The 22,327-nt window shown below is 45.8% G+C and overlaps 1 protein-coding gene across 3 annotated transcripts in view; it reads right to left on the bottom strand.

Annotated features, from left to right (window-relative positions):
• Positions 1 to 538: 538 nt before the first annotated feature.
• The window catches only part of DHX30 (DExH-box helicase 30), a 49,373-nt gene continuing 27,584 nt past the window's right edge, over positions 539 to 22,327 (bottom strand). For all 3 annotated transcript variants that reach the window (XM_070767174.1, XM_070767175.1, XM_070767176.1), the window contains 10 exons: positions 20,449 to 20,553; positions 17,697 to 17,872; positions 7,259 to 7,465; positions 5,721 to 5,802; positions 5,435 to 5,628; positions 4,427 to 4,586; positions 3,528 to 3,685; positions 3,011 to 3,114; positions 2,781 to 2,920; positions 539 to 855 (listed from right to left, as the gene is read on the bottom strand). In XM_070767174.1, the coding sequence (XP_070623275.1) occupies positions 620 to 855; positions 2,781 to 2,920; positions 3,011 to 3,114; positions 3,528 to 3,685; positions 4,427 to 4,586; positions 5,435 to 5,628; positions 5,721 to 5,802; positions 7,259 to 7,465; positions 17,697 to 17,872; positions 20,449 to 20,553 (1,562 nt within the window). In that variant the 3' untranslated portion in view covers positions 539 to 619. The remainder of the gene's footprint in view (positions 856 to 2,780; positions 2,921 to 3,010; positions 3,115 to 3,527; positions 3,686 to 4,426; positions 4,587 to 5,434; positions 5,629 to 5,720; positions 5,803 to 7,258; positions 7,466 to 17,696; positions 17,873 to 20,448; positions 20,554 to 22,327) is intronic.

The raw sequence follows: 22,327 nt of genomic DNA, 5'->3' as shown, positions 1-22,327 counted from the left end.
CTCTCACCCCTATTTTGGGAGGGAGGGGGCTTCTAGGCCACCAAATTAGCCCTATTCAATGGGAAACATAACAAGTTCCAGAAACCCAGTTATGACTTATGCGTGGCGACGCCCCCGACTTTCCTCTGCTTAGACTATCCAGAGCAGGGTCTCTCCACTTGGACAAGCAGCAATTCGGGAAGCACAGAACGACGCACTCTCGAACTAAGCAGGAGCACGAAAGTCTTCCAAACGCTGCCCAACCCCATCCACCATTCTTGAATCCCAATATTCAGTTTGTCTCGCGTCACCGTCCAAAACACCCAGAGTGGACCGCCAGCCAGCCCCTTTCTTGACAAAATCCATCCTTCCGTGTGACTGGTACGGCCAGGACCCGCGCACACCCAAAGGGTGAGCTAAGACCATCCGCGCCACACAGTCTTTGGGCATGCGACCGGCACGCTTCGCCTACGGCTCATAGTAAGAAAGAGGGTGCTGCCTCTCCCGCCGTGGTGTGGCGATGCCAACCAGTTGAGCCGGCTCTGGGAAGCGAGAGGTGTCACAAGGGATAAATAGAACTTTATTTAAATAAACATATCTCAACATCTTTTTACAAATTACAAGTCCTCGGGTCCACATTCTAGGCACCGAAGTTGGCAGAAGGGCCTTTCAGGAGGTCCACCAGAATATCCAAGAGCTGGCTGTGTTGGTGATGGAGGTCCCCAGGAATGGCTGCCATCTCATAGCAGAGACAAGTTTCCACCATCCGGGTTAATGTCACCCGGAAGTCGCGGAGCAGCCGTATGGTGTACGAATCGCCTTCCAGCACCAGCAGATCGCTGTCCACTAGGGATATGGTGGCACGCCAGCCATCATCTTGGGGGGGGGGAAAAAACAAAGAGAGGTGAAGGGACAGTATTTAAGGATGAGAATTCTTCATATATTCACTTATGTGTTTTAAAAAATCCAATTATATGCAGTGCTATGTATCATATCAACTTGAAACAAATGGTAGCTGTTTGATCTTACGACGACACTGAAAAAGTGACTTATGGCTGATTCGGATGTGGCATTGAAGCATCTGTGTGGGCATATGGACAAAATATTGATGCCTGACAAGAGACTCAAATTTATTATGACGGCTGCAGTGTCCTGGGGTTGCATATCTCTTTTTGTGACCTTCTAACATAGTGGTGTCGAGCTCATGGGATGCATCGCGACATTTTTTCCCCTTTGCTAAACCGGGCGTGGGCATGGCCAGCATGGGATGTGTCCGGCTCACAGGCGGCAGTTTACGCCTCCTGTTCTAACAAGCAGAAGCAAGATTTACCAAATGACACGGTTGCTAACTTAATACCTACGGGGATTCACCTAACCACCATGGCAAGGAAAATTGTAAAAACAGGGCGGAAATCTCTTGACGTCTCACTTAGCAACGGAAATGTTTCAGCTGTGGCGAGGGGGGTGTTTGCCCAGGTTCACCTGGTGCACCAGTTGAGGCCCTATCTGGACCGGGAGTCATTGCTCACAGTCACTCATGCCCTCATCACCTCGAGGCTCGACTACTGTAATGCTCTCTACATGGGGCTACCTTTGAAGAGGTTCGGAAACTCCAGATCGTGCAGAATGCAGCTGCGAGAGCAGTCATGGGCTTCCCTAAATATGCCCATGTTACTCCAACACTCCGCAGTCTGCACTGGCTACCGATCAGTTTCCGGTCACAATTCAAAGTGTTGGTTATGACCTATAAAGCCCTTCATGGCACCGGACCAGATTATCTCAGGGACCGCCTTCTGCCGTACGAATCCCAGCGACCAGTTAGGTCTCACAGAGTGGGTCTTCTCTGGGTCCTGTCAACTAAACAATGTCGCTTGACGGGACCCAGGGGAAGAGCCTTCTATGTGGCGGCCCCGGCCCTCTGGAACCAACTCCCCCCAGAGATTCGAATTGCCCCCACCCTCCTTGCCTTTCGTAAGCTTCTTAAAACCCACCTCTGCCACCAGGCATGGGGGAATTGAGATACTCTTTCCCAATAGGCCTCTATAATTTTATGCATGGTATGTCTGTATGTACATTTGTTTTTTATAATAATAGGTTTTTAACTGTTTTTAGTATTGGATTATTATTATATGCTGTTTTATTATTGCTGTTAGCCGCCCCGAGTCTCCGGAGAGGGGCGGCATACAAATCCAATCGATCGATTGATAAATAAATAAATAAATAAAATAAAATCTGGTCCCCAATTGTGGTTGTACGCTTTGTGTTCTCAGAATGGAGAATGTTGGTCAATGGGGGGGCCAGATATACTTTAAGAACTGTGCTACTAATGTAACAACTGCAGCAATTCACGCATCAACCGTGGTGAGAAAGGGTGTAAAATGGCGCAAAGGCCACTTAAGAAAAGCTGGTTCTGGACACTGCAGCTGGTGAGCTTCTACAAGGCCCTATCCAAGTCTAATAAAAGTTGCATTTAGTCCTCAGACCTAAAACCACAATGGTTGTTAAATGAATCAGGCTTCCCTGTTGACTCTGCTTGTCTGAATGACCGTGGGAAGCGGCGACTGTCATAAGCAGGAGTCCATTGCCGAGTGACCAAATTTTGATCACGTGATCATGGGGAGGCCAAAGTGGCTGCAAGTGTGAAATACGCAAGTTGCTTTTTTCAGCGCCGTTGTAACTTCGGTCACTATACGAACCGTTGTTAAGTCGAAGACTACGTATAAGTGGGAAAAGTCAGAGGAGGCTCTGGGAGAGGGAGGGTTGAAACCATTGATTAGGTGGGTAAGGGTCCAATTTCTCACCCCGCACGTAGACGTCCGTATCGGTCATCAGCAGCACGGCGAGCGGATGCACCTGCGAGGAGTCACGCACGAAGACGCCCCCGTTAGATTTGACCGCCATGAAGTAGGTCAGCCAGCGGCTGTACAGCTTGGAAGACTCCCTGAGGGGGATAAAGAGAGGAGTGTCTGACCATTGGCTTGTGGCCGTCCGTTCAACCGACTGGCGTCCCAGGAGAGACCGACTGGCCTACCTGTTGATGGTTGATTTATGTAGCAGGACAGTCCCTGCCTTGGTCCGGTACGTGTAGCTATTCGGTTTGAACTTGCCCTGTCTGGTCACTTTCCCTTGCCTGACCTGGAAGATAAGGGGCATTTCTCAGGGGCTTTCCCAAGTCATCGGAAGGTCCACCCGGAGAGGATACCCTAGGCCGGTGATGGCGAACCTTCTTTGGTTCCCGTGCCAAGAGGATGTGTGTGAGCGTGCTGGTATGCGTCCACAGGCCTGCCCCACTCCCTTCCACTCCCCCGCATGCCCCTGGAAGCTAGTGGGGGGTTCCCGTTGGTGAGGGCCGGAGAGCTGCACCAGTAAGAACACAACAATGACACAATTTTTGGCGATTATTTTCCAGCGTCTCCTGAGAAGGAGCTCCTCAGCTGTGCCGCGGATGAAGAGTAAAGGTGATTATCAAGACAAGGGCGGGTGGGATTCTACCGACACGGAGACGCCTAGCTCAAAGGACCCCAGAAAAGTCCCCCTCTCTCTCTCACCTGGATGAGGTTGGGATAGAGGCCGGCCATCAGGACTCCCTTGACCAGTTCCTCCTCCTCGCTGTATTGGTTGCAGACGGACGAGGGCAAGAGGCAATCGGAGGGAGTCGGCACCAGGTAGGCTTCGTAGAGGTTCTCGGAAAACTGCTTCACCAGCCCTGTGGGAGTGGGGCAGAGTAAAGGAGGAGTAAAGACCCAGAGGAAGGAAGGAAGGGAGGGTCCATCCAGCAAGGGAGCCTCCGAACTCGGCAACATGAAAAGTCCAGTCAGACTTTTAACTCCCAAAATGCCCCAGCGAGAAGATCGCAAATCCATGGTGGTGGCCAAACATAGGTCGCCCTAGACTTATGACGGTTTGGTCATTTAAAATTATGATGGTGCTGGGAAAAAAAGAGATGTCCATCTTTCTGAGATTGGCAAAATGAGGACCCATCCGTCTCCTTCCTCCCTTCCTTCCTTTCCTTGCCACATCTATCTCCTTCCTCCCTTTCCTTTAATCTTCTTCCAACTTCCTCCCTTCCCTTTTCATTTTTCCTTCCTCTCTCCCCCATCCATCTCCTTCCTTCCTTCCATTTTTCCTTCCTCTCTCCTTCCCTCCTTCCCTCCCATCCGTCCTTGCACTGGAAGTTTAGCCGTCAGAGCTCAGAGTAGAATGCACAGCTCTACATTGCTCAGTCAGCAGTTCGATCCTGACTGGCCCAAGGTGGGTGGATTCAAGCCTTTGCATCCTTCCCTGGTCATGAAACGAGGACCCAGAAAGAGACAAACTTGCTGACTCTCTAAAATTCTTAGAATGGGCTGTAAACCACTCAGAGGTATATATTGCCAGCCCCCTAAACGGGAAAAGAGAGAATAACAGATGGAGGGCAATCGTGTGCTCAAAGAGGTGAGCCCCTCACCGTTGATGAAGCGCAGACTGGGGGCGTAGAGCGAGTAATCCTGCAGGTAGTCGTCGCGGGCGCGGCTGTCTCGGCGCCGCAGGATGTCCTCCCAGCCCGCCACGGCCCGGACAAAGGCCAGGTGATCGCTGCCGCTCTCCCGACTCAACACAGCCTTGGCCTAGAACGCGAGAATCAGGGAGTCAGAAGGGGCCTTAGGGGTCATCTAGTCCAGCCCGCCCCCCCTGCTCAAGCGGGAGACCGTTGCAGAACCAGGTAGAGCTGGAAGGGACCTTAAGAGGTCATCTCCTCCAACCCCCTGCTAGAACAGAATAACAAGAGTTCGTTCGTTCATTCATTCGATTTCTATGTCCAGATATACCAATCCAAGTTTCTTCGTATCACTGCTACTACTCTACTCAATATTTAACTCACGCTCAAACTGCCCCAGCCAGCCATTGTTGTGAGCCGCCCCGAGTCTTCGGAGAGAGGCGGCATACAAATCCAGGGGGAAAGGCATTTTGAAATTCCCTGATATTTCCCTGACATTTCCCTGTAACTTGCGACCTAGTTAAGGCACAGTCGTAGATGAGGTCAGACCAAGCGGTCAAGCCCTGGAGAAACATCGGTAGCTGAGGAAGCAAGTTCTTGCCACAGCCAGGCTCATTTTTGCTTGACTCTGCCAGGCAGTGCGATCTGTGGTTTTTTAAACATGATTTCCCCCTGACTTTTACACATTTTAATAGTTTGTTTTTACACTCGTTTTATTCTGTTTTTCCCCCCAAATTCCCTGATGATTCCCTGATATTTCCCGAACAACCAATTCCCTGATTTCCAGATTTACGGGACACCCTGAGAATATTGAATATTACAGAACAACAGAGTGGGAAGGGATTTCGGAGGTCACGTAGCCCAACCCCCAGCACAGTGAATCACAAAATGTCCGAGTGGGAAGGGGCCTCAGAGGTCATCTAGTCCCACCTCTCATTCTAGGAGAAGAGCCCCCCCTCTACCGGGGCTCCCTCTTACCTTGTCCACCTCCGTCCGGTTCTGCAGGCTGCTGCTAAAGGGGTCCCGGGTCAGGCAGGAGACGATGAGCAGGAGAGGTTCGATGCAACGGTAGATGGAAGCCAGCACAATGGCCTTGGCCAGCCGGGGATCGGTGGAGATCTGGGCCAGGCGCTTGCCCAGTGTGGTCAGACCCTCTCGGGAATCCAGCACTCCTGGGGAAGGGAATTTGGCCGTCAGCAGACCGAGAGGCGGAAAACAGAATCACCGAAGCTGGTTCTTTCTCTCCCACTGCCCGGAAACTCACCAATCTCCTGCAGGAGGATGACCGCCTCGTCCACAGCTTTGATGTCGGGGCTGTCCAGCGCTTTGGAGAGGAACTCGACGGCCTGCAAGGGGGAAAAGCAAACAACGGTTCAATTGGAATTGAGAACAGAGAGGGAAGGGGACCTTGGAGGTCTTCTAGTACGGTGGAGCCTTCTGGACAAATGGCAGTCCAGTCTCTTCTTAAAACTTGTGTTTACTGCACAAGTCAAAAAGAGGGCGTCGAAAATACTTGCTGACCCCTCACATCCTGGACATCAATTGTTTCACCTCCTACCCTCAAAACGTCGCTACAGAGCACTGCACACCAAGACAACTAGACACAAGAAGAGTTTTTTCTTGAACGCCATCACTCTGCTGAACAAACAATTCCCTCAACACTGTCAAACTATTACTACTAGTTTTTTCTCATCATTCCTATCACTCATTTCCTCCCACCCATGACTGTAACTTGTTGCTTGTATCCTTAAGGTTTTTTATTAATATTGTTTCCTCGTTGCTTGTTTGACCCTTATGACAGTCATTAAGTGTTGTACCTCATGACTGACAAATCTATATTTTCTTTTATGTAGACTGAGAGCATCTGCACCAAAGACAAATACCTTGTGCGTGCAATCACATTTGGCCAATTAAAAAAAATATATATATAAATATATATATATGTCACATGTTTTCCCCCCCTGAATTTGAGAGGGAGACTAGGATAGATCTATTTTGGCCTTATTTTGGCCTCATCAGCTAGCCATATATATAAAAAGAATTCTATTCTATTCTATCCTATTCTAAAGAGTCTCCAGTGATGGGAGAGGCTACAGCTGGGGGTTATTCCAGGATTGTGTAAGGGTCTCCTGATTGAGAGTGAGGGGGTGGGGGTCGGACTCCATGAATTCCAAGGTCAGTTGTAACTGTTGATTCTGCAAGTCTCTCCTAATTGAGCAGGGGGTTGGACTGACCCCTAAAGGTGCCTCCTCTGGTTCTGTAAAGATCTCCTGCCTGAATAGGGGGTTGGAGCAGATGACCTCTGAGGTCCCCTCCAACTCTTTTGATGTTGTCATTCTGTGTAAAGGTCTACTGTGCGAGCAGTGGGTTGGACTAGATGACCCCCAAGGTCCCTTCCAATTGTTATTAAAAGTCTCTGGCTTGAGCAAGGAGTTGAATAGATGACCTCTAAGGTCCCTTCCAACTGTGTGATTTTTGTAGGGGTCTCTTGCTTGAGCAGGGGGTTGACTGGATGACCTCCGAGGTCCCTTCCAACTCTTGAGGTTCTCTAATTCTCTACCGTTTGAGCAGTGTCTGACTAGGTGATTTCCAGGATCCCTTCCGGCTGTCAATCTGCAGGAGTCTCCTGTATCGGGCAAGGGGCTCGGACACTAGTAGGGCACCTCTGCCCTTAAGAAGCGACTCTAAAAGATCAGGAAACCCCCCTTGCGTGCCCTTCACCCATTTTAAAGATCTCAGATCATTTGCGACAACGATCGGAAACGGGGGAAACGAATAGACAGGGACCGGCCCACATCTCACCGTCTTCTCCGGCTGGTGGATCTTGGTTTGTACCACCAGGTTCTCCAGGGGGGTGCGCAGAATTTCGGGCACTTGGTAGGTGGCCATGCGGTCCAGGCGGCTGCGGGGGAAGAGGTGGTAGGCGAACCCGGACTGGCAACGCCCCGCCCGCCCTCGTCGCTGGATGACGTTCGACTTCGACACCCAGACGGTCTCCAAGCACGAAACCTGCGAAGTGGGGAAGACGGAGGGAAACGCGTGGGGGAGAGGAGAAAAAAACAAGCGGGGATGAAGGAGGAACTTCCTGGCGGCGAGGACAATTAAAAACGGTGGGACTGCTTGCCACAAGAAGTGGGTGCCTCCAACATTGGGGTTTTTTAAAGAAGGAATCCTAACCCTAACCTATCCCTAACCTTAAACCTAGCCCTAGTCCTAATGTACAGTATATCCCCAGCGCCAACCCTAATACGTAACTGAGATAAGATATCCAATTATTTTAATACTCACAACACAGACAAGTCTGGTTCACAACTTATTTCAGGGAGGAAAAAGCCTTTGCAAAGGAGGCCTCCAAGTCTCTTCCCAAGGTGGATTGAGCACAAGGACATTTTACAACGCATACGTATTTTATGCTTTCTACTCAGTACACATTTATTTATTAGATTTGTATGCCGCCCCTCTCCGTAGACTCAACATTATGCCTCATCATTCCTCCCTACATCCCTTTATTCTGAGGAGTCATTTTCTGTTTTTCTCTATTCTAGAGCAGGGGTCCCCAGGGTCCAGTTCACTGTCCCTCAGACTGTTGGAGAAAAGAAACCTGTGAAAAAATCCCCATGCACACTGCACATATTTCCATAAATTATACTTTTCTATAATTTCATTCAATATTTCCAAGCTCAATTAATTTTCAGGCACTTAGCATTTATTATTAACTTTCATCAATCTTCTGCATTTCCAAGTATATTTTAAATTCATAATGCAAACTCATAAAATCATACAGTACATGTCATGAACCCCTTGTTTATCATATGTGTCTTCCATTAATTTTACCTATGCAATTCTATATAGTTCTAAAATTCTAATCCAATTTTATGAATTAATACATCCTAATATTAAACAACACCTAAATATATCTTTTACCAATATTCCATAGTCAATCCATATTTAATAATCAATCATCCCTCCTCAAATTTCTACCACAGTTCTCATTTCTGGGTCCCTCTCCTGTCTCTCCCCCTTTTCTCTCTGGTTTCTCATTTCTCCCTCTTCCTCCCTTTCTCTCTCATTCCTTCCCCCTCTCACTTCTCCTCTCTTTTTCCATCCCTGTCTCCTCTCCCCTTGTGTGTGTGAACTCTTGAACCATTTCCAAAAACAGGTGAGGGCTGGGGTTTTTTTCTCTCTGTTATTATTTTATGTGCTTTTTACCATACGCTTTAAATCAAGAGTCACTTCTCTCTCTCTCTTTTCTCTTTCCCTCTCTCCCTTCCCCCCTCTTTCTTTCTCTAGAGGGTCAGTGTGACAGTTCTCTCCGTAGCCATGGCTATCTTATCTTGTCCTCCTGCAATTATAGCCTTGACCATGGCTGTTCCAGGAGGAATTATCTTAAGTCCTTCTCATTTCCTCCACTCAATATATCCTGGGTTAATTTAGAGAAGAGTATTATAACTTATGTTTAATATACAGTGCTCAAAAAAAATTAAAGGGAACACTTAAATAACACACCCTAGTTCTGAATGAATGACATATTCTCACTTAATACTTTGTTTTATACAATGTGCTGACAATATGTGAAGTTGACTGTCAATCAGTGTTGCTTCCGAAGTGGACAGTTTGATTTCACAGAATTTTGATTATCGTACTTGGAGTTATATTGTGTTGTTTAAGTGTTCCCTTTATTTTTTGAGCAATATATATTAATAAAGCTTGTTAGCACGTTAACTATATTCATTTATGAAAGAGTAACTCATCATTCCTTTTCTTCAATCCTCCCGTTTCCTTTCCTACCTGAATTACTCTTTTATACACGTAACAGTTCCTAATTTCGGATCCTTGTGGCAGCCTGCTTGTGTGTTGTGACTGTTCTTTCTCGAACGTTTTCTTCCGTGCCTTCATTACTCACAATCTTTCCTTACCCCCACCAACACGACAAAAGCACAATGGCTAGGGATCCTAGCAAGGCAAATTATGACTAACTCTTCCAAACTTCAGAACCATCCACCGAACCAATTATTTATTTATTATTATTTTATTTATTGGATTTGTATGTCGTCCCTCTCTGTAGACTCGGGGCGGCTAACAACAGTAATAAAAAACATAGAAACATAGAAAACTGACGGCAGAAAAAGACCTCCTGGTCCATCTAGTCTGCCCTTATACTATTTTCTGTATTTTATCTTAGGATGGATATATGTTTATCCCAGGCATGGAAGTTTGTTCCAAGCATCTACGACTCTTTCAGTGAAATAATATTTTTCTCATGTTAGAAACATAGAAAACTGACGGCAGAAAAAGACCTCCTGGTCCATCTAGTCTGCCCTTATACTATTTTCTGTATTTTATCTTAGGATGGATATATGTTTATCCCAGGCATGGAAGTTTGTTCCAAGCATCTACGACTCTTTCAGTGAAATAATATTTTTCTCATGTTAGAAACATAGAAAACTGACGGCAGAAAAAGACCTCCTGTTCCATCTAGTCTGCCCTTATACTATTTTCTGTATTTTATCTTAGGATGGATATATGTTTATCCCAGGCATGTTTAAATTCAGTTCCTGTGGATTTACCAACCATCATGTAAATCCAATACTAAAAACAACTAAAAACCCTTATTATAAAAACTAAACATCCATGCAAACAAACATACCATGCATAAATTATAAAGGCTTAGGGGGAAAGAATGTCTCAGTTCCCCCATGCCTGACGATAGAGGTGGGTTTTCAGGAGCTTACGAAAGGCAAGGAGGGTGGGGGCAATTCTAATCTCTGGGGGGAGTTGATTCCAGAGGGTCGGGGCCACCACAGAGAAGGCTCTTCTCCTGGACCCCGCCAAGTGACATTGTTTTGTTGACGGGACCCGGAGAAGACTCACTCCGTGGGACCTAACCGGTCGCTGGGATTAATGACCCCTTCCTCTGTTTAATCCTCTCCAGGTTTGGACTGGAACCTGAGCTAGTTTTATCATCCGATCTGTAAATCTCTTTTTTACTATTTTACCACTCTCATCTACTTCAATACAACAGTTAATTCAGATTAAATTTTCCATGCACACCTAGTGATTAATGTAATGTTGATGTATTCTACAGAATGTACATTCTGGACTTCACACTTTCTTTGGCTAACTGGGTTTCCTTAAAATAAAGGTTTTTTTCTCTCTCTCCTCCATTCACCAAATATTTACATCAACATAAATAAGACATAATAAAAAGTCACCAAAAATCCCTTGCTTTAGTCTCCCATCTGTCATTCTTATCATAAGAACCTAAGAAGAGCCCTGCTGAATCAGGCCAAGGACCATCGAGTCCAGCATTCTGTGTCCCACAGTGGGCCCCCAATTGTCCATGGGGACCTTGAGCAGAAAGAGAAGGCGAGAGACCCTCCCTTTCCCTCGACCCCCAACAAATGGGACCCAAGGGAACCCTGCCTGCCTCAACCGACATAGAGGCGGCACTTGGATATCAATGTCTGCTAGTCTGAACTTCCATTGTCTTGTCCCTTGATCCTCCTTTCCCTTCCTCTCCTCCTCCCCCACCTACTCTACCCTTTCCTTCCCCCTTCCTTCTCCATCCTTTCTACCCTCTATCTCCTCCTACCTTCCTCCTTCCTCTCCTTCTTTCTTAACCCTCCCCTGGATGAAATATCACCAAGTCTAACAATCTTTTATTGAAACAGACTGACAGTTTCTTTCTAGTCTTATAGTCTTGCCAAGGCTTTTATTTTTGTGTTGTCATTTTCAATCTAACATTAAAATTAATTTTTATCAGCACTGCCTCTCTGCTTTTCTCTCATGTGCGTTAATAACAATAACAGTACTTCTAAAACTCCCTTTCTTTTTAATCTTTACTCAATTCTGATTGTATTTCTTATCCAACCACACATAAAATTTCACCCATATTTTATAATATTCAGAATCTTCTTCATCTTTAATCTTCATCGTCAATCTATTCGTTTCTGTGCAATCTAGTATCTTCTTTAGCCTTTCTCCTTCCATCAGAACCACCTGTAATTCCCACTTTGGGCAGCAGTCACTATATGTATGATCAGAAAGATTCCTTCTTTTTAAAATGTCTCTGACAGTATTCCCAATAGGAATGCCTCTGGCTTTAATCCTAGTTTGTGGTCCTGCATTTCTTCTAACCATGTTTTGATCGTACTCCAATATTTTTTAGCTTCAGTGCAAGTCCACCACATATGACAAAAAGAACCTGGAATTTTGCTTACATTTCCAACATTCCTTTAAACATCTTTGCTGTTCTTTCTGGTGATACATGCCACCTGTAAAACATTTTATACAAATTCTCTTTATAAGCAGTAGCCATAGTCATTTTATAATTCCTGTCCCAAAGTTGCTGCCATTCTTCCAGTTCTATTATGTGCCCGAAGTATCTGATCCATTTTAATCATTGTCTCTTTCACCTGCTCAAATACTAGATCGGCGGTAAGTAATCTTATAGTTTCTTTTATCAATTTTTCATTTTTTCCTAGCAGAGTTTCATCTAGTTCAGTCACTTCTAGATTAATACCTTCTGCTTTTTTTTATCTGTTTCAAATCTCGATTGTAACTGCAATCTCATGAATCAATCCATTTGTATTCCTTGTTTCTCTAAAGTTTGTGCAGATTTTAATTCACCATTCTTTGTTAAAATGTCCTTATTACTTTAGGATATAATCCCAATTAACTTGACTTGGGTGTGATAAGGCTTCCATAATAAATATCCAGTGTGGCACACTCGTGTAATGTTTAGTTTTTCTTCCATTTTCCCAAATCTTTCTCAATTCATTTTTTGAGTCTTAAATAATTATCTTCCTTAAGTGTTGCACATCTCTCTAAGTTGAACCCTAAATATCTATGGTTCTTTTTTGTTATCTGTAGACTTTCAGTTAAATCATTATTTTGTCTTTTTTAACTAGCACTTTTGTTTTTTCCTTATTAATTTTTAATCCAGCCACCTCTTCATATTCTCCAATTGGTCTAATTAGCTCTGTTGCCGAATGTAGGTGATCTTCTAGTATGAACTCTTAAGTCATCTGGAAATGATTGCAGGTTATTCTTCCTTTTTAATTTTCATTCCTTTAATATTCCCTTATTCTCCCGTATTTTCCCCGTAAGAACTTCTAATGTCAACACAAATAAAAGTGATGATAGCGCACAACCTTGTCTAGTTCCTTTCACAATGTTGATCTTTTTCTGTCATTCCTCCATTTATCACTATATTTTTGCTGATGGTTTACTATGAATTGTTTTTACGATCCCTATAAATCTTTCTCCAACGTCCATGTATTTTAATTGTTGCATCATTAACTGCCAATTCACATCAAATGCTTTTTGCGCATCCAAAAACATTAAAGCTACCTGCTTTTCTGGACGTTGTTCATAATATTCTAAGATTAAAGGCATTTTGGAGCCAACTCTGAGTCCTCCTGCACGACGGGCTCTCCAATATTTCACAATTGCTTGTCTTTCCTCTACGGAGAACAGAAAACCCAAAGAGCAGGTGTGTGTGTGTATTGGGGGCCTAAAAAGGCAGCAAACTCTTCAGCAACTGTTCCATTCTTGGTCTGAATTCTCTTGGTTCTGTAGCTGCGATGTTTACTGCTAGGTATCCAATTGCTGGCTGACCTGGGCATTTATGCCTTGAGGCCCTTGAGCCAATAGAGGTGATTACTCTTCCTTATTGTCTCCTCTTTCCTTCACCCTCTTTCTCGTTAGAGGACTGACTGACGGCAGAAAAAGACCTCATGCTCCATCTAGTCTGCCCTTATACTATTTCCTGTGTTTTATCTTAGGATGGATCGATGTTTATCCCAGGCATGTTTACATTCAGTTCCTGTGGATTTATCAAACACGTCTGCTGGAAGTTTGCTCCAAGCATCTACTACTCTTTCAGTGAAATAATATTTTCTCATGTTGCTTTTGATCTTTCCCCCAACTAACTTCAGTTTGTGCCCCCTTGTTCTTGTCTTCACTTTCCTATTAAAAACACTTCCCTCCTGAACCTTATTTAACCCTTTAATATATTTAAATGTTTCAATCACGTCCCCCCTTTTCCTTCTGTCCTCCAGACTCTACAGATGGAGTCCATGAAGTCTTTCCTGATGCGTTTGATGCTTCAGACCTTCTCTCTGCTCTGCTCTAGTTCTCTCTGCTATGGATTGTCCTTCTACCCCCACCTACTGCCCACTTTTTCCAACTGGATCATTTTGTGTTTATCAGAGGAGGTGGGGAGGGAAATATTCTAAACCAGTGGTTCCCAACCTTTTTCCCACCAGGGACCAGTTTCAGAAAGACTATTTTTCTATGGCCCGGGGGTGTGTGTGTGGTTGGGGGCGGGAGTAAGCATGGGGGTGAAGCTTATCGTCCCATTGCCTCTCTTTCCTCCCCCCTTTTTAATTTTGCGGGGGAGCCGAGGCGACAGAGGGAGGAAGGGTAGGAGGGGGAGGTTTCCTGTCTCTTTCCCCTCCCGTTCACTCGGGGACCACCGTTTGCCTCCGGCTGATTGAGGCGGTCCACCGGACGGAGAAAACTTTTCCTTCCTTCCTTCCGTCCGTTTCAGAGGACACCCCCTCCCCCTGCTCCGGCTGGGATTGCAGCAAGGAATCCGGGGGGGGGGGGGGGGGGCGCGAGGAGAGGTGCCTCCACGGACACAGTCACCTTCCTTTGCGATCGCTGCCTGCTTGGAGCGCCCACCACTGCCAGGTCCGGTAATTTTCTTGCAGCAAGGAATCCTTCCAAAAGAAAATTACCGGAGCTGGTGGTGGGGGCTTCATGGTCACACGCACACCCCTGGCTCTGCTCCCACCCAGGCCCCCGGGAATAGGGTGGGGGAGCCTAGCAAAAAAAGAGCTGCACAATGCCAAATCCTTTCGGTCTGAGCTGCAGGCAGAGCGAGGAGGAAACAGACCACTTTCGACAAGGGAAGAAAGACAGGGGAGGAAGGAAGGAAGGAAGGAAGGAAGGAAGGAAGGAAGGAAGGAAGGAAGGAAGGAAGGAAAGGTTTTCTCAGCCCGAGGCAAACAGCAGTCCCCAGTGAACGAGAGGGGAAAGAGACAGGAAACCGCTTGGCACTCGCCAGCTCCACAGCAGCTGCTGACTCCGCGGAGTGGTGCCACATGCCCCGTGGCCTGGTAATGGTCTGCAGCCCGGAGGTTGGGGACCCCTCTGTTCTAAAGGATCCTGTCCCCCCTTTGCCCATTTCCTCTTCCACTTTTGGAAACTCTACTTTCCAATTTACAAAATACCCATGTTTTTACATACAGTATCTTGCTGCTTACGGTCGGTCCTTTGAGAAGATCTTGTCCTAGTTTCCCTATCCAATATTTATTTGGCTCTCCCATCAATCCCAACGACAGCCAGGAGGGTTTATTACATATTTTGGGGTGGGTGGGGGTGGGGGGTGTATTTCTTATGGCACAGTTACAATTCTGGTTTTTTGGTCAATTTTCAGGTCCATGTTGCCAAATAATCCCATTGATTTAATAGTTGTCCTAAAGGACTGTCAGAAGAGATTTCTACCTCCCCATTTGTCCGTTTTATAGTTCTCTCTTCTTCTCTTCTGATTTACAACTGCAACAACCACCACTGCCCATCCTCTTGAGTTTTCCTGACTATGGTTCCTGGAGGTTACTGATTTTACAGACACACAAAAAAATACACGACACCAGTCCGCTTCCCTTCTCAGACGTAAGGAATCGCAACTTTTCAGGTCCACACCATGCATAATAATCCCTCCCTACGCCCCTTTATTCTGCTAAGTCATTTCCTATTTTTTTCTTGTATTCGAAAGGGTCAGCATGACAATTCTCTCCATAGTCATGGCTATCTGATCTTGTCCTTCAGTAGTTTTCTCCCCTGGGCATCCTTCTTATCTTCCTGCAATTATATAGCTTGACCATGGCTGTTCCAGTGGCCTGGCCTTGGATGGAGGAATTATCTCAAGGAGAGTAAAGGCACATTTTACAATCCATACATATTATGCTTTCTACACATAGAAACATAGAAGTCTGACGGCAGAAAAAGACCTCATGGTCCATCTAGTCTGCCCTTATACTATTTCCCGTATTTTATCTTAGGATGGATCTATGTTTATCCCAGGCAGGTTTAAATTCAGTGACTGTGGATTGACCAACCACGTCTGCTGGAAGTTTGTTCCAAGGATCTACTACTCTTTCAGTGAAATAATATTTTCTCACGTTGCTTTTGATCTTCTCCCCAACTAACTTCAGATTGTGTCCCCTTGTTCTTGTGTTCACTTTCCTATTAAAAACACTTCCCTCCTGGACCTTATTTAACCCTTTATTTAAATGCTTTGATCATGTCCCCCCTTTTCCTTCTGTCCTCCAGACTCTGCAGACTACACAATACACTCCAGGCCTCATAATTCCCCCCTACACCCCTTTATTCTGCTAAGTCCATTTTCTATGTTTTGCTGTATTCTAAAGGGTCAGGGTGACAATTCTCTCCATAGCCATGGCTATCTGATCTTGTCCTCATGCAATTATAAATTGACCATGGCTGTTCCAGTGGCCTGGCCTTGGACATGTTCCAAGAATGAATGATCTCAAGCCCTTTTCATTTCTTTCACTCAACACATCCTGGGTCCATTTAGGGAAGAGTGTTATATAGTTTATGTTTATTGCAAATAGAAGGCCATCTCTCGGCTGTGGTGAGGGGGTGTTCACACGGATACCCCTTGTGCGCCAGTTGCGGCCCTATCTGGACCGGGACTCACTTCTCACAGTCACTCACGCCCTCATCACCTTGAGGTTCGACTACTGCAATGCTCTCTGCATGGGGCTGCCTTTGAAGAGTGTTCGGAAACTGCAAAGTGTGCAGAACGCAGCAAAATGCTCTCTACAGTGGGGCTACCAAGATCTGCCCACATTTCAACATCCCTCCGTGAGCTGCACTGGCTGCCGATTGGTCTCCGGGCGCAATTCAAACTGCTGGTCATGACCTACAAAGCCCTGCATGGCTTAGGGCCAGACTACTGCCTTCTGCCTCATGTATCCCAGCGGCTGGCCAGGTCCCACAGAGTCGGCCTTCTCTGTGTCCCGTCGGCCAGACAATGTCGTTGGACGGGGCCTGGCGGAAGAGCCTTCTCTGTGGTGGCCCCTGCCCTCTGGAACAAACTCCCTCCGGAGATACGTACCGCCCCCTCCCTCCTGGTCTTTCGCAAAGCTCTGAAGACCAACCTCTGCTGGCGGGCATGAGGGGCCGTGAGAGACGAGATGGTCTCCGGCCAATATTATGAATGATTGAATTGGATGAATGTGGATGACCGTACATGAGGTTTTTTAACACCTTTAGTAATTTTGTATAAATTTTTTAAAAAGTAATTTAGATTTCTTATATATATCGTTGCATTTATGATGTTGTAGGCTGCCCTGAGTCGCCTAGAGAAGAGCGTCATAGAAATCAAATAAACAATAAAGCTAGAAAATGAAATAGAATAAAAGGCTCAGCAGAATAGCTGGCGTACATGTTAGATGCTTAAGTTCTGGTACCAAAGTAACCTATATATTATTAAGCTGTGTGTTCTTGTATGTTGGTTTTTTGTATATTTTTTTGTCTTTGTTTCTGTTGTTTTAAATGTAAATATTCAACAAAGATATTTTTTTTAAATAATCAAACAAACAAAGCTTCCGAGTACATCAACTACCTAGCACCATTTTTTCCTTTTGTAACCTAACCTTAATCCTAACCCTAATGTATAACCCTAACCAAGTACTAACACAAACACTAAGCACAACCCTAATGTAGCCCTAACCCTAATCTTAAACCTAACCTAGGTCCATCCTTAACCCTAGTCCTACTGCATAACCCTAACCTGGACCTAACTCAGGGGTAGGCGGAGTTGGCTCTTCTAAGACTTCAACTCCCAGAATTCCTGAGCCGACCATGCTAGATTCTGGGAATTGAAGTCCACATGGCATAGAAGAGCCAACGTGGCCTACCCCTGACCTAACTTAAAGCCTATCCCATAACCTAGATCTACCCCAAACCTCAAGCCTATCCCTGTCACTAGCCCTAAACATAGCCCTAGCCCTAGCAATAGCCGTAGCCCTAACCCGAGATTCCATCACAACTAGGCGTTCACAGACCCCTCCTGACCCTGGAGAACCCCACAAGGACCCTGCGTGTTTCCCAGCGCCTACCGATGTGACCACAGGGAAGCGGGAAGGGCAGCCCACCCCGTCTTCGAGGAAGAGCCCCCCACCCCTCCGGGATTCCCAAAGCCAACCTTGGTTTTCAGATCGTAGCGCTCCTCCTTATGGGTCCCGCTGTCCACCACATGCACGATGTCATTGATGGTGATGGAGGTCTCGGCTATGTTGGTGGCCAGGACGACCTTCCGCACGCCGGCTGGAGGCCTGGGAAAGATGCTCTGCTGGTCCATCATTGGGATATTGGAATGAACTACGGGGGGGCCGGAGGGGGGGAGGGGAATAAAAAAAGAGTAGGGAGATGATACTATGTGGTCAGTAGAATTCGAGACCAAGGTACAAAGAATAAATTAGAATTACTTTTTAACAGGTAAGTAGATATACAGTGGTATCTCTACTTAAGAACTTAAACACCGGACCAGGGTATCTACGAGACCGCCTCCTGCCGCACGAATCTCAGCGACCGGTCAGGTCCCACAGAGTTGGTCTCCTCCGGGTCCCCTCAACTAAACGATGTTGTTTGGCAGGACCCAGGGGAAGAGCCTTCTCTGTGGCGGCTCCGACCCTCTGGAATCAGCTCCCTCCAGAGATTAGAACTGCCCCGACCCTCCTTGCCTTTTGTAAACTCCTCAAAACCCACCTCTGCCGTCAAGCGGTGGGGGAACTGAAACATCTCCCCCTGCCTATGTAGATTTTGTGCATGATATGACTGTATGTATGTTTTTTATATATTGGGGTTTCTTGTTTTTTAGACTTTTTAAAATGTATTACTGTATTGTTATTTTAGATTCCAACTATTAGATTTGTTATTATATATTGTTTTTATCATTGCTGTAAGCCGCCCTGAGTTTACGGAGAGGGGCGGCATACAAATCTAATAAATAATAATAATAATAATAATAATAATAATAATAATAATTCATTCCGTGACCAGGTTCTTAAGCAGAAGCAATTTTTCCCATAGGAATCAATGTAAAAGCAAATAATGTGTGCAAACCCATTAGGAAAGAAATAAAAGCTCAGAATTTGGGTGGGAGGAAGAGGAGGAGGAAGAGGAGGACAGTCGCTGTAGATGAGGGGAATCAAAAAAATCCAAAACTTTAAGGCTTAAAAAAAAAAAAAAGAGGGACTGAGGAAGCACCCAGAGAAAAAGAAAACGGTCCGTTCGCTCTGGGCTGCCAAAGCCTCTTTATGCGACACCAAAAGGCTCCTCTGGCAGCCCAGAAAAGCCCGAGATGGACGGGATTAAAGTGTAAATGGCCGGAAACTGGCCGGACCTTCGTGCTGCTCTCAAATTTCCTGGATAAGTTTTCTGGGTTCGGTTTCTTAAGTTGAAAATGGTTCTTAAGAAGAGGCAAAAAAATCTTGAACACCGGTTCTTATCTAGAAAAGGTCTTAGGTAGAGGTGCCACTGTACTGCTCTTAAATTAAAATGGATATAGAAAATATGCCCTCACCTTGGTGGAGGGGTATGAATGATGTTTGGTGGTGGGCACTGCGAGCACTGAGCACATTATTACGTGTTGTGTGAATGTTCTATTATTATTATAAAAATCAATTTAAAAAAGGAGGGGGGAGATGAATGCAACCATCCATGTTGGGTTTCTCGTTCACCCAGACCAGGGCTAGGCCAAGTTGGCGCTTCTATGACTTGTGGACTTCAACTCCCAGAATTCCTCAGCTGATCATGCTAGCTCAGGAATTGTGGGAGTCGAAGTCCACGTGTCATAGAAGAGCCAACTTTGCCTACCCGTCACCCAGATGGAACCATGTCTTTTATAAATCATATGCTGCAACGTCCTGCCTGTTAATGACTACTCCAGCTTCAACCACAACAACACAAGAGCACGCAACAAATTCAAACTTAATATTAACTGCTCCAAACTTGACTGTAAAAAATATGACGTTAGCAACCGAGTTGTCGAAGGGTGGAACTCATTACCGGACTCAGTAGTGTCAACCCCTAACCCCCAACACTTCTCCCTTAGACCAGTGATTTTCAACCTTTTTTGAGCCGCAGCACATTTTTTACATTTACAAAACCATGGGGCACATTGAGGGGGGGGGGGGCGGCTAAAAAAATTTTGGACAAAAAATTCTCTCTCTCTCTCTTCCTCCCTTTCACTCTATTTCTCTCCCCCTCCCTCTTTCTCTCCCTTTTTTCCCTCTCTCTCCATCCCTCTTTCTTTCTTCCTCTTTTTTGCTCTCTTTCTCTCCCCCTCCCTACCTCCCTCTATGTCTTTCTCTCTCCCACCTTCCCTCCCTCTCTTTCTCTCTCTCTCTTTCTTTCTCTCTTGCTCTCTCTCTTTCTCTCTTGCTTTCTTTCTTTCTCTCTCTTTCTTTCTCTCTCTCTCTCTCTCTCTTTCTTTCTTTCTTTCTTTCTTTTGTTTTCTTTCTCTCTCTGAGCTTCGCGGCACACTTGACCATGTCTCGCGGCACACTAGTGTGCCACGGCACACTGGTTGAAAATCACTGCCTTAGACCATCCACGATTGACCTCTCCAGGTTCCTAAGAGGTCAGTAAGGGGCATACATAAGTGCACTGGAGTGCCTTTCGTCCCTTGTCCAATTGTCTTTCCTTTATCTCATATATCATATATCTTTTCTTCCTTCATATATCTTCTCCTCTATTTTTATATCTTCTCTTTATATATAATACTTAATGTCTATCCTCTTCAATATGTATTGTGTATTGGACAAAATAAATAAATAAATGAATGGATAACAGCACATACTCCAGATACAACCGAAATGTTCCCGCCGGCCTTGATTCCAGGCCCACCCTGGGGAGCACCGGAGGGGGAGGGGGAAATAGACTATTTTTTTCACCTGGTAAGATAAGGTATCGGCTGTTGTGAGACCCCAGGATTTCCAAAAGACGTTGCTGGACCCCCTTGATCTCCTGCCAGCCCGGGAGGAAGCAGAGGATGCCACCTGCGGAGAGAGGACAGCGTACACACAGTTTCATGAAAAGAAGGATTGTGTGTGTGTGTGTGTGTGTGTGTGTGTGTGTGTGTGTGGATAGCAACCTTCCCATATTTGAAGGGGTCGGTCCACCTGTTTCCCCAAAGCATCCGAAAGTAGAAGCAACAGATGGAAACTCAACAAGGACAGAAGCCACCTAGAACTAAGGAGAAATTTCCATCAGTGAGAAGAATTAAACCAGTGGGACTACTTGCCACCAGAATAGATGGCTTCCAGGCCTGGCAGGAGGCCTGCAAGAAACCACCTAGCTCAAGAGGGCACCCACGGCCTCACCACCGTTGTCCCCCTCCATCTCTTCTACACAATCTCCACTCCCTTAGAGCCCTGATGGTATTCCCCTGTTGGGTCGTGAAAAGTCTGCTCAAGAGAGCATCAGGGACCCCACAGCCCTCCCTCCTCTTCCTCTTCTGCACAAACCCCACACCCTTCTCTCCCGGATGATGTTACCTAGTTGGGTCGTGAAAAGTCTGCCAGAAAATAACAGAGCTCAGAGACCATCAAGGGTCTCTCATCTCAACCCCAAGAACAAATATTCTCATTAACTGCCATTATTACTATTTATCATTATTACTATTTTTATCACTATTATTTCTATTACGGTTACTATGGTTATTCTCTTTTATCCATTGAACATGAAACTCACGTCAACTGAACATTTAAAAAATGGTCACAAATACCACCGACTAAAGGCTAAAGGCTAATACGGGTTGCTGGCGGTGTCCTAGGCATCAACCATGCATAGAAACACAGAAGATTGACAGCAGAAAAAGACCTCCTGGTCCGTCCAGTCTGCCCTTATACCATTTCCTGTATTTTATCTTAGGATGGATCTATGTTTATCCCAGGCAGGTTTAAATTCAGTGGCTGTGGATTTAGAAGAGCCGGGGTGGGGCAGCAGGTAGAGTGCTGTACTGCAGGCCACTGAAGCTGGCTGTAGATAGGAAGGTCAGCGGTTTAAATCTCATCACAGGCTCAGCCTCCCTTCCTTCCGAGGTGGGTCAAATGAGGACCCAGATTGTGGGGGCAATAGGCTGGCTCTGTTCAAAAGTACTATTGCTAGCTAACCTGTTGTAAGCCACCCTGAGTCTAAGGAGAAGGGCGGCATAAAAATTGAATGAATAAATAATAAATAATAAATTTACCAATCACGTCTGCTGGAAGTTTGTTCCAAGCATCTACTCCTCCTTTAGTCAAATAATATTTTCTCACGTTGCTTCTGATCTTTCCCCCAACTAACCTCAGATTGTGTCCCCTTGTCCTTGTGTCCACTTTCCTATTAAAAACACTTCCCTCCTGGACCTTTGACATATTTAACTGTTTCGATCGTGTCCCCCCCCTTTCCCTTCTGTCCTCCAGACCAGTGTTTCCCAACCTTGGCCACTTGAATATATTTGGACTTCAGCTCCCAGGATTCCCCAGCCAGAGAATCCTCCAGACTATACAGATTGAGTTCATTCAGTCTTTATTTTCCTATTGCATGCGTGGGTGTCCACACTCCCTTCACAGCCCCACTGGTCCTGCCCAACGCCACCCTCGTTCCTCTTGTGACCCCCACCAGGGAAAAACGGAAGATAAATGCATGGGAGTTTCTGGCTGCACTAACCAGGATCGGCTGGACGATACTGTTGCTGGTTCTCCCCATAATTCAATGTAACCTCTTTGTAAATTCTCCCCCCCCCCCCGCAAACCCAACTTGGGCCCCCTTCTTTGGCGACCCCGTCCT

Source organism: Erythrolamprus reginae, chromosome Z (assembly GCF_031021105.1).
Source record: "Erythrolamprus reginae isolate rEryReg1 chromosome Z, rEryReg1.hap1, whole genome shotgun sequence".
Lineage (NCBI taxonomy): Eukaryota > Metazoa > Chordata > Lepidosauria > Squamata > Dipsadidae > Erythrolamprus > Erythrolamprus reginae.
The sequence above is the reverse complement of the archived record's forward strand: the minus strand, read 5'-3'. Positions and strand labels throughout refer to the sequence as shown.